Source organism: Haliotis asinina, chromosome 15 (assembly GCF_037392515.1).
Source record: "Haliotis asinina isolate JCU_RB_2024 chromosome 15, JCU_Hal_asi_v2, whole genome shotgun sequence".
Taxonomy (NCBI): Eukaryota; Metazoa; Mollusca; class Gastropoda; order Lepetellida; family Haliotidae; genus Haliotis; species Haliotis asinina.
The window spans coordinates 48824803-48837819 of record NC_090294.1 but is presented as its reverse complement, the minus strand read 5'-3'; the positions used below and the strand labels follow the sequence as shown (position 1 = coordinate 48837819).

At 36.6% G+C, this 13017-nt stretch overlaps 1 protein-coding gene across 7 annotated transcripts in view; it reads left to right on the top strand.

Moving 5' to 3' along the window:
- Positions 1 to 13017, top strand: part of LOC137265338 (golgin subfamily A member 4-like) — a 135481-nt gene that overhangs the window by 59648 nt on the left and 62816 nt on the right. For 6 of the 7 annotated variants that reach the window (XM_067800721.1, XM_067800719.1, XM_067800718.1 and 3 more), the window contains 3 exons: positions 1662 to 1745; positions 2619 to 2687; positions 3188 to 3304. In XM_067800721.1, the coding sequence (XP_067656822.1) occupies positions 1662 to 1745; positions 2619 to 2687; positions 3188 to 3304 (270 nt within the window). Of the gene's footprint in view, positions 1 to 1661; positions 1746 to 2618; positions 2688 to 3187; positions 3305 to 9730; positions 9958 to 13017 lie in introns of those variants that run through there. The other variant, XM_067800722.1, reaches the window with a different exon arrangement.

Here is a 13017-nt window from a genome sequence, read left to right as displayed (position 1 = left end):
TAGTAACTGGCAGATATATATCAATGGACAATATTCAGGTCCTGAATATCAGTTCACATTGTTCAAATCTCACATCTTACATGTTCACAAAACTTGTAAAATTTGTGTTTTAAGGGAGATAACTCTTCCTTGTCTGCAGTAGCTAATCCTAGGGTGTGGTGATATACATGTAGCATTACTCAAGTGTCTGTTATGGCTATAATTAAGTCCTCATTTGGGTCTTTAGCTTTTCTTATTGATTGCTGCAGAAGTGTCACATGTGTCTCTCACATGTGGAAAATGCTAGATATTGGTCATGTGCAGATTTTGTCTGCATTTGAAGTAGCATGCAGATTCAGTACTTAATTTGGATGGTGGGGGGAATCAGCAGTGACTGGAAAGGCATTGCATGTTACTGCCTGTGCTGGTGGATAAAATCAATAGCATATGCATCACTGGCTAGTATCATTAGGTATGTGATATAAGAGCTATAGTTACCACATGATTGCATGTCTACAGTTATTTGATTCATTGTCAATGGGTGAAAAATGTCTTACACTGACATAGTACAATGCCAACATTGAGGATAGTAGAATTGTCTAGATGTTGAAACATTGGATAGCAATGGAGAAGATCAGGGTTTGATTCCCTTCATGGGTGCAATATGTGAAGCCAAATTTTGGTTCCCCCTGCTCAAAACATATTACCAGCAGTAAGAAGTTAGTCACTCATGATATGATCAATAAAATATTTGTGATCCATAAAATAATTTTTATGTTCATCATGTCTCAGTCGGGTCAGGACAGTTTCTGAGTTCAGGCAGAACTTGTTGAAATATCTCTGGATCATTTAGAAAACATGTGAGCCATTCCACGTGTGAATGTCAATACACGTGACAGTAGAGTACTGTTTGTGGATATTGGCCTTCACTCCCAACTTGTGTTTGTATCAATAACAACAACATCCACGCCCAGGTTTAGCATCATAATCTGTACAAGCTGGATGTTATACTCTCATGTCAGGGCACACGTACACATTTGTAGGACATGCTTGTACTGTAGCAGTACATGTATACACCCTGTCGCAGGTGATACAGACAGGTCAACTGATGATGATGGCTCTATCTGTACAAGTCTTGTAGCTTGCAGAAAACACTCATGTATATCTTGGTGTGTGACGTCTCCGGGGGGAGTGTGGATTCCCTACGCTTGGGTTTGATCGAGGTCTGTCTGTATGTAGTTAATGTACTCATTATATTAACTGTTTTGTCAAAGCCTGAAATGTGATTTTAATTATAATCTGAAAGTGCTGTTTTTGAAAATGCAACATACATATTGTTTTACATTTACATAATGTGAAATAATTATTTAAAAAGATGGAAATGAAGTCAGAATTTTTTCACCTTGTCAGCTGAACATGTAAAGTAAGACTTACCTGAAGATACAGTTCATACACATCAGTGGCTTGACTGAATCCCATGAACCTTTACATTTCACCACTATTGAATCATAAGCAGGTCTATTGAAACAAGTCAGGAAAGGGACACAACTCTTGGAAGTTTTATGATGTCATACCATGGGACACCAGCTGAACTGTCTAGGTTTATGTCGTGTGAGACAAGTAGATCAAGCAAGTGTTTGGAGTACATGATGTACTGACTACTGACTGTTGTTGTTGTGTAGATGAGGAGTCAGCTGGAGATGGATCTGTTCAAAAGTCAGTGTCGGATAGAGGAGCTGGAGAAACTACTGCAGGACACGGGACAGGTGAGTGAGTGTGGGTGAGTGTGAGTGAGTGAGTGAGTGAGAGTGAAGGAGTGAGTGAGAATGAGTGTGTGTGAAGGAGTGAGGGAGTCCCGTGAGAGTGAAGGAGTGAGGGCATTCCATGTGTGAGAGTGAAGGAGTGAGTGTGAGAGTGAGTGAAGGAGTGAGTGAGAGTGAAGGAAACTGTTGCAGGATACAGGACAGGCGAGTGAATGTGAGAGTGAGTGAGTGAGTGGAGTGAATCAGTGTCCTTAGCACAACTGAGTTAGGGTTGGATCAGGGACCTATGTGACAGCCTGATGGAAGGACTTTTAGAAACTGAAAAGTCTTTTCTGGAATGATGAACAATGTTTGGTGTGTTTTATGAAAAGACAGTTTAATTGGATTCTATTTTAAATTTTAAAATGTTTGACACCTTACCAGTCAGAAAGTTGCACATTTTGTTTAAGAGCATCAAGGTGATTGCATAGCCAATGCCCCCAAAATCTTGAAAGTTTTCTAAAAACACGGTCAACCAATCATGGGCAAGTTGCCAAACCCTTTTCGTCATCCCTAGTATGAATAGACACATTTGATGAAAATACAAGGCCTCACTTGTAATTGAGGTGTGAGTCTCAATACAACATTTGATGAAATCAATTTCCTGTTCAGTCAGTCAATAAATTGTGAAGGGCTTCACCCAGACTGCACACCTCACATGTAGCAGTTGACTCTGTACTGGATTGTGTTTCCTCAAGGGTGGTGCAACGAGGTTTACTGATGCATCTGAGTTTTGTGAAGTCTTGGTTATGTACCAAGGTGAAAGCTTGTGCTGAAGAAGCAGCAGAGGATGGTAACAGCCTCCTCATATCAACATATCTTCATTGACTGTTCCAGGGTGAAGCTTGTGAATGGCTCCAGGAGAAGGAAAAGTTCTTCATGTCCAATGAGGAGCTGAGACAACGGGTAAATAACCTGAACAACCTTGGAAGATGATGAAATTTATTGAATCATAAAATGAGTGTTTTGAAATATGAATCTTGAGTTGCACATTGCTATTCAAATAGGAAAACATCACGCTGCCCCCCCCAAAAATGTCAACCAAGACATTGCAAGTGTTTATATGGTTTCTGACTGGCTCGCCAAGTACTTTTGTTTTTCACTATATTTCTAACTGTTAACGGATTCATTAAGGGGCTTATATTGAAGTAGGCAGGGCTGTAGTTTGAGGTTTTTTTTAAATATGAATTCTCTAATTTCAAATCAGAGACATCTAATTTTGTATCAGATGTCTCTTATTTCGCATTGTCTCTGGTAAATTTTGTTGATTATCAAATGAGCATTGTGAAGATATTACAGCTTACATATTTATTCATAACATTCAGCTGTGTTCTCACCATATGTGTTAGGGATGTCACAATACAGGTGCCTTTGAAGTAGTCGTAAACAGCTCCTCCATATTACAGGTACAAGTGTTTGAGAGTGAGACCGCCGACCTCCAGCAGGACCTGACAGAGAAGACAGAGCAGATTGAGGACCTGGAGTTCCGCATCCTTGAGCTGGAAGAGTGTGCACAGCCAAAGGTAGGTTGACCATGTCGTATGTTCGACGCATCTCACTTATTTTCTGATGATGTCATCACGTGGGGAAAACAGTGCAAAGGAGCAGTTTCTTTACAGGGACAGATTCAGATGCTGTTTGACCTAATTGCCATTACCATCCACCATCCTGTCACTGACTCAGTCCATATCCGTGGTGTTGACAACAAGAAGATCTCATACATAACAGTTCGGTTAATATCATGTTTGAAAATTGATTTGCTGATGAAATGCACAACAAGATCAACCAGGGAAGAAGATATTTTAAGTGTACAGCCTTTGTTTTACGCTGATAGGGAGGATGTAGATAGTTTTGTGCCACTTTTCACAATTTTCAATGAATGTTGTAGCAGAGAGCAACAGAAATGATCTTCACATTGTAGACATCAGAAATTGTACCCAGATCTGTAGAGTGATGAGTGAATACACCAGGCTACCACAGCATCCACTGCTTTTGTGAGAGGCATTTGAGTGGAGTGTGGATTTCATTTGTTGACATGACTAGTTGACTGAATGTCATCGTAACCCAAATGCATCAGTCATAGGATTGTCTGGTCCAGACAGGGTTATTAACAGACGATGATTCTGTAGGAATATTGCTTACTGTGCCATTAAATGAGAAACACAAAATTCCAAAAAGGAGGTTCATACACTGTAGAAATGAGATGATTGTAGTTACCTGCTCCTTACGGAGAAAGGTGTGATCAATAGGTTCAGAGTGGAATTTCTTGGAGAACAAGAAGGATAACTCTTTGAGATCTTTATGAATCACTGCCTGCAAATATTGTACAAGTGGCCAAGTTGACCTTTAGTCATCTTCTACTTCAGGACCATTGTGAAGTCTTCCTGCTCCCTGTTGCATCATTTCATGTCTACAGGAGAATTTATTGCATGTTATGGAGCAAAAGCCTGAGGGATGTGTTGTAATCCAAGCAGATTCGTTTCATTGATTCACTTCCACAGAGTGATCTTCTAGCTGTGTTACTACATACACAAACTGATTTGACTTGAGTGAGGTAGCCTAGTGGTTGAAGTGTTCACTCGTCAAGTGAGAGTTTTATTCCCAGTACGGGAAGCATGTGGGGTGTTTTTGATTAATTTTGCATTTATCAGTTTGACATTCCAGCTTAATGTTGTCCATCATTGAATAATACCAAATAGCCCAGTGATTGACATTATGAACATTGATCTTAAAACTGGAAACAATTGCATGCATCTGTGAAGTCACGGAGCCTGACTCACTCACTCATGCACTCGTTCACTCACTCAAATGAGTAAAGACTTAAACAGACATATAAAACAAGAGGGTTTGAGGCTCTTTGCAACTGATCAGAGCATGGTGCAGTGAATGTTTGACTTGAGGACTGCTCCAGTGACCTGATGGTATTACAAATGTGAACAATCCCTTTATATTTGACCTTAATGGCTACCTTAATTTCTGACCTCCTTATCTCTCGGTGACCAGATCAATACTTATCTCCCTCAATAACCCTTCCTTGCCCTCAGGAACTTTTTTGTGGGACCACTCGTCATTGCACCTCAGCACAAATGCAGGTATAAATACCAGGTTAATAGCCTGTGGTGATCTGCCCTGTCGTTTGTCTATATGATAGATTCTCAGTGGTAATGCTTGAATGGTTCTGCCACTAATCAGAATGAGCCCCTCGGGGTTGGAATAAGGAACAGAGTAATATGGCCGTGTGCTGGCCATTAGTTTTCTGTCTGAGCCCCGAGTTGATGTATGTTCTCTGATGGAGGGTATGCTGATTTCACTGATTATGGATTCCTAATGGAGGAACCTGTCAAGGTGGGTCATATTGTTTCACGAATCTCATCAGTTTTCCAGGATTTATGTATGCTGTACATACCTATACCTGTGTCCAGTTCTGATGTATGGATATTGGGGTAGTTTGGTTCTACCTGTGAAAAGAGTTACCTTTATTTTTAGTGGTCCACACGCAAGACTTGCCACCCTGATAGTGTGGTATGTGTTATTTGTTGGTGAGTTGATCAGTCTTCATTTATAGTACTTTTTGGCAATTATTTTCTAATAAAAGTCAGAAATATTCTCAAATATTTAAGTTTAAAGTCAATTTTAATTTAGCAATCTTTACCACATCACTGATATATACTAGTATATATTCAAAATGATTGGACCATTACTGCAATGTCCAGGAAAAGAAATAACTATCATAAACTCTGCTGTGATGTCTCTCTATTGTTTCAACTGTAGTTTGACGGTAACACTCTGACTACAAGGACGAATTTTCAGCAGTATATTGTTGCTTTAAAACTTTATTTTAAGTTTGATTATGGGGGCATGCTGGACCCTCATTACTGTGTGAAATATGATAATCAACATCTTCCCTGATTGTGGCTCAGGTTGAAAGAAGTCACACATGCAATACTTACCCAACACGTACCTTGTACCTTTGTATACTTTTAATGACAAACATAGAGACCTCCATGTCCTGTCAGTGTTGACATAGAATTTGTAATAGTGTCCTTAAATTACATTTGACATTTAGCAAACTTGCCACATAATTCCAGAGTTTGCAACACAATCTGTTAGCTATTATGTTTTTAATCTGTAAGACCTAAACACGACAACATTTCTAATATCAACAGTTTCTGAACTTCGTACACTTTTCAGTGTCCATATTTAGTCAGACATACAACAAGAACAATGTCTGAGAATAATGGGTAACACATTTGTTGGGGACACTTTTGCCTGAACAGAGAAGGGTTGTACCTGTGTACACACATCTGATAGTATCCACATGTTGCATGTGGCCTGCATTAAAGCAGTCTTGTTTAAAACGTACCGTATATATATTTGGTGACCTACTCATGTCCTGCGGGGAAAGGTTTGTTGATAGTAATATAACAATGGTAGAACAAACCCTTAAAATACACTGCTGAGAATCCAATGTCGATATTGATGAATGGTAGTTTAAGATTATCATCCATAATGTTTTGTCATCTCCGAACCAGCAAATTCTAGGATGCCTCTCACACAAATCATCATTTCTTGTCAGTCTGTGATAAATTATTGGACCAGGCTGACTTTATACTCACAAGTCTTTGTGTTAAAGTGATTTAACAATAGAAGAACAAAACAAAAACGGTTTTGATTTGCAGATATTGATGATACTCTAAGAATTATATTATAATATGTATAAGCGGTCATTTATTGATGCATTGTTGATCATAAAGTACTGGACTAGGCTGCTGTTTTACAAGGAAACCTTAATGCTAAGGTGATTAATCGTAGCTTCCATACCTTAACATGGACCTATGGCTGTTATAGTGCTAAGGTTGTTTTGTACAGCATTGAGATCTATTTGTGGAATTTGGCACAAGTTACGATTTTGGGTAATTAAGAATGATTATGTAAATGTGTCCAAAAGCAAACATTATTCATAATGTCCTGATGGTATTGTTAATACTGTGGTTAGTTTCAATGTAATATTCACATCCTTTTGATAAAACATTTTTTAAGAAATATTTTTGACAAGGGGTTTATTTGACGGTCTTCCACCTGTAAATACAACCAGTAGCAAATGATAGTAATGCCCATCGATATTTACTTGGCTGTTACATGCCATACCAGTGTTAGATGGCCACGCAGGTGTGAAAAATAACCTCCTCATATCATGACAATATTTATTCTGACCATTGATTATAGTAGATCTTGTTGACAACTGACTTTACCATTGTTCTTGACAATTGTTCCAGAGTATATTTTTCTGGGAGGCCCTGTTAGGGTTGGATGGTTGAGTTATTTGTGTAGTAAATTAATTGTGTTTGCACACATAATACTTTCATTACTGCACATGTGAAATTTATTGGAATATGTTTCAAATTTGATAAACCTTTTAGATATCTCTATTTTCATTTAAAACCAGTGTGAGATCAACATATTGTGTGCAAATTGGTCATTGATTCACATGTATTTTAGAACTTTCTAATTGCAAGTTCTAATTTTGTTTAATAAAGAAGTGATAGATAAATTATGTCACTTGACTGAAATTTGGAGATAAAAATCTAATTTTTAAAAGATGTATCAAAGACTTGGAATTATGCTACTGGGGAGATTTCCACACCAAGGACATGTAAACTATTTAGCAGAATATTTATTTATTGATTATTGTGTTCGTACTACTTGCTTGGCCATGGGATAACAGGTAATGTAGCCATGGAAACAGCATTGTGATTCACGATCTTAATGAGGATATCATCTGAGAGATACCTTTAATACAGCAAGGGAGTGCTGATCATCTTCACACTGAGAATTTGTGGACTGAGTCTAGGGGTGCAGCAGGTTTTGGTTAAGAATGTATTATTTATTGTGTGGAATATCTGCATTACCTTTCAACTGATCTGAAAAATTTTCATGTTTGGATATCGATAACAACGGCACATGAACACCGGATGTAATTTAGGGAAAATAGTTCTTATCTACTTCTAATAGAAAATGGTTATATAGTCCTGTGATTGTTAATATATTAAATGTGTTTCATCCCAAGTGCTAGAATTGTCTAAATCATAAACTGTGTCAAGGAGTTGAATGCCATGTTGAGCAGCATTTCCGTTTCATCACGACATGTCAGCTTGATATGAGACTATAATCCAAAGTGATTCGTTTCTTCATCATGTGTCACTTTAGTGAAACATGTGAGCATCGGTATAATTATAACACTGACAAACCCAGAAACATCTGGGAAACCCAGGAATATCTGAGTTTCAAACTCATTGTCATATGATCCTGGCCTGTGTAAGGGACATAACTCTTCATAGCAAATTTTGCTTGGTTTTATAGAAGAAAGTCACTGATCACTTTACCTTGTAGAACTTAGGTAGCTGTGTTTGTAAACCAAGTATATGTAAATGTTCTCTTAGCAAAGTCATATCTCACAAACATAATTTCTGTTTGCATAAAGAAAATGGCTGGAGCCTTGCAAGACACAGAGGTCAGCAAAGTGGTGCAATGCTTAAAATGTCATTTGTTCCACAAGAAAGATTACATTAATTCAGCTATATCCAGTCTTGATCTGTAATCAGCTTAACCAGGCATGTACAGCCTGTGATGTTGACTCTGCCGGAAGCTAAAGCAGAGACTGTTACCTGCACAATTAACGTTAAGTCTTTACCTGCGTTATTTCAGTATCGATTACATTGAGATTAGTCGGTCCTTCTGGGTGGTGCAATTTAGCTATTAGAGCAGTACCTGATTTCATTCATAAGATCATTTAGATGTGCTGAATATGAAAATTAATCTTTGTTAAGGTTTATCGGTAGAAGTTCAACTTATTAGACTGTCAAGCATTGAATGGATTAGTTGGTTTTATGGTTTAGGTCGGTTAGTCATGAGAGATCTTGATCGAGACTCATTTTGGTGCTGACTGGTTTATGGTGGGAATATGTTAAATACCTTGCTGTATAGAAATGATAATTATATGATCAGGATTATCTAGAAATTGATGGACGACAAAGTAGACAGAATTTATGAATAAAAACTGCCTCTTTACTACTCAAGATACACAAAGTTTGGAGTTTTGAGTAATATCTCTTCTTAGATGGGTTTGGGACCAGACCACGAAAGTTGGATGTTAGTTTAATATGTTGATTCCCTAAATTTGGATGAGTGTTTATGCACATGTATGTTTTTGGTTGATTTTATGTATTCCATTCAATAAAATCAATTTGAATCTATTTTGTATTAAATGCTTCAGGTTTGTTTTTGTTTCTGTGTTGTTGTTTATGTTTTCTGTCTGTGTGGGGTTGGGGAGGAGGGACTTGTTGAATAGGAACTTGTGGAATTACTTTTAACATTTAAATTTTTGACTTTTTTCTTGGGTAGATTTGTACAAATACGGTTATTTTTATGGCTGTATAATATTCTTTAAAACAAAACAATTTTTTTTGTTTCTTCCTTTTGATAATGAAACTAATTAATCTGGGTCATACTTATGTAGAACAATTAAAATAGTAAAACAGAATAAATGTAGTTGATTGATAAATAGGACAGTGATAATACATAATTATTTCCTTGTATTATTAATTAATTAACTAAACCCCTGAGTCAGCATTGTGATGTAAATGATAAATTAGTAATGAAATTATGAGCTTAAAGTTATTTTAAGTGAATTCATTACTACCATCAGCCATGCATTACTTAAAAATCATTTATGGGATGTACTGTTTTCAGAAACACTTCAATGTACTTTAAAAATAAACATACCATCATCACCAGACAGTAAAATCATCTCTTTGAAATAAAGGGAAGTAATTCTACACTTGGCTAATCTTCAAACAGGAAGACAAGATTTGTCCTCCCTAAGAGGGCCTCAACAGAAGGTGCTGTATTGTTATGTGCCTAAGGAGTTGACCTAGTGTAGTGCCCCTTGTAGCATTCATGTACACAGTGGGCTGGCTCACAGGCAGTCACAGCCCTCCATTGCAGGAGCGTGTCACTTGACATAGTGGGATTTACCTACACCTAGCTCTATGCTCTAACTCTTCCTCTGCTTTCATGGATGCTCTTCAGGATCAATTTTTCATGCTGGGAAAGTTCAGTCAATTGAAACTATGATGGAATGTGCTTCTTTGACAAGTTGGAATTTTCTTAACATCAGGTGAGTTTACATGGTATCAGGTGTGGGGTCGTTCAGATGTGCCCATTTCACTTGACAGATACCTGAGTCACTGAGGTGTGTCTGATGTATATTGTATATGTTGGAAAAGAAAGTGAAGAGATGGAGAAAGTGTATTTTCATGAACTGGTGAAATGTCAGTGTAGGGAATGTGTAGCACTGTTTCTATACTTTTATAAAGATGTGTGTATTTAGTTATTGTGACATTTGTATGCATTCCGTGGATTACTGACTCATGTAAATTGCAGGCTGTGCAATATGTGTGTATATATATATACACTGAGCTGATTCATTGTGACAACTTTTATCAATATTACTGCACCAGCTTTCCTGATCGTTATGGGCTGTCTCAGATATAATGAGAGGCAGTGTCATATCTGATAACAACAACATTACCATACCGATATTTGAAAACTAGAAATACTCACAACATGCTTAGTTATGTACTTAAGTTCGTAATGTCAACAGTTGTTATTTATATAATTTAAAATGAAGCCATATAATAATTTAGTGAACAATACATAAATTTACTGTAAAATAATAACACGGTATCATTTGAACTTTTATTCCCTCATAATATTTCACCAGTGTTTCATATATAATAGGTAAATTTGGGAAAAATACATGTTTCAGTTTTGCTCAAAATATTTGCTGAAAGTTTCATTATCATATGAATAAAAGTGATCAGGTTATATTTTCAGAAACAGCACAAGTACAGTCTATACTGTAGGTTTATAAAGACATGAATGATGATTTATTCAGTGTGAAAGTCTTCAATTATTCATGTTTGATAACCTGACCTCCAGCTAGATCTCAGTGTGGGTTGTTTATTGCCATACTGTGTGATGCCCCATTGATATGGAATACATTTCATAAGAAATGACTGACAACGCCTCTGTTTCCTGCCCTGCAAGAGGTGCTATGTATGGAAAGTAACTGCAGGGCTATAGCTCATGCTGTCAGTGTATACTCTCATCTGTAAACTTTTGTAGAAGTTAATCCCAGATATTTCATTAATGTATGGGGTTATTTGAGAGGTGAAAAAAAAACATTTTCAAAGATATTATCTGTATTCTGTTTTCTTTTTCAAGTCATATGTATTATTAATGAAGAAAAGCCAGTACTGTATTGTGAAATCAACCATATTTCAGGTTTTCCAGCCAAGATTAAGAAGGCAAAACCATTTTGACAGGGCTTAGTTTCAGTGGCAGTAGAAGTGTTACAAATTGTTACTTTTTTAGTTTTGAATTATATTTTGAAAATAGAAATCATTGTCCTTTTCATGCTTTTGAAATGATAGAATTTTATCAGATTTAAATATCAGTAATGTTGTACATGAAGAAATAACACTTAAGCCATCTTTCTCAGGTAACTTCCTTCTTGATGAGCGTATTCCTAGTCACATAAGTTGGCCAGAGGTCACTGATTTGATGGTGTTTAATCTTCAGTACAAACATTAAGACTGTACTGTGACTTCTGTCCTTCATAGAATAATATCAACAGCATGAAGTTTATGATGTTGATACTGTCGCTGTCAGACCTTGCAGAGTAAACAAAATATTAGCCTTTCATCGATGAATATCTCACAGGCAAAAAAACACATTGTATCATCTTGGGCAAAAGTAATTTAAATGTTAGATTTTCATACCAGCTGGGAAACGGTGGTGTACCCTGGTAGTTAAAGCGTTGGCTTGTCAGGCAGATTACCCAAAGTCCAATGTATTCATGTTCAGATCTTTATTCTAACCTCCAACCATCCATTATTTGTGTTTTAGTATCCTGCCATCTTTGAAAGTCTTGGTTTTTCATTTATCAGTAGCATTACTGATCTCCCAAGTTAATCTGCCTATGTTTATTTCAGGCTAATCACTTATGTAAACCGATAATAGTAATAAACTACGTTACGTAATGTAATATGCTTTATGAATATTCATAGAAGGTATCCCTACTTTGTGTAATGTTATACTTGTAATATGCATTAAAGTCTGCAAGGTTGTAATATCTGTACCTGAACATTTACGAACAAGCTAAGCTACTATAGATCTGTTGATATATTTGCCAATATTTCGATTTATTTATCTGATGACATCATGTCTTTGTGTTTCAAAGCAATACAAATACTGGTTTTGTACAGTTTATCCTTATTTTACATAAAAAATTTGACCTTTGAAAGTTTGTAAAATCTCATTCTCGTTATCTTTTGTGAAACTGACATGTGACACTTGCTGACATTGAACTTGGTTTCTGTAATCAGCTACACATCTCTAGTCATTCCTTGAAAACATTTGTCATAACACAATCAAATCTAGATATTACGAAAACCTCTATCCTGCTACCTTAGCATTAATGGAAACATGTATAGAGCAGGTTTGTGCTCTCGGCATGTACTTCAATGAGGCTTTCACAGTGTTGGTGTTTCGGGGGGATGGAAAGCGAGCATTTACCTGGCGGTTTGCTCAACAAATATCAGAGGACCAGGTAGCCTAATGCTTGTTGACACACTTAGCTCGGTCTAGGTGTCATCTCATCGTCATGTGTTTCTGACAACAATCTTCACTGGGTGGAAATAAGACCAGATCATTATCATTCCGCTAGGTCGGAGTTTATTGAAGATTGGCTAAGACAGGATGAAGATTTTACCGTATAGGATCTGGAAAAAAAGAAATGAGAAGAAAAAGATATTTGATCGTTATGAAAATAATCAGATATGTTCATATGAATGAGAAATAAATTTGGTACATTTGAACAAAAGCATACTCAGTTATTTTAGACTATGATTTGATGCATAGCTAAGGATAAAACATTATATGTTTGGTAATGCTTTTTGCGTTTCCATCCAAGCTAAATAATAGCCATACTGATAATATTGTTCTGGTGTATGTATACATTTAATTTTGATTTTTGAAACTCTGTTGTTTTTTCATACATGGAAATGGCCGATATCGGTTTGATTTTGTGGGTGTAAAAGTTACTTGTTCTTCTTGCTTGGTGGTATTTTAAATGATTTCAACTTAAAAGTTTTGATACAAGTCAGAAATCAAA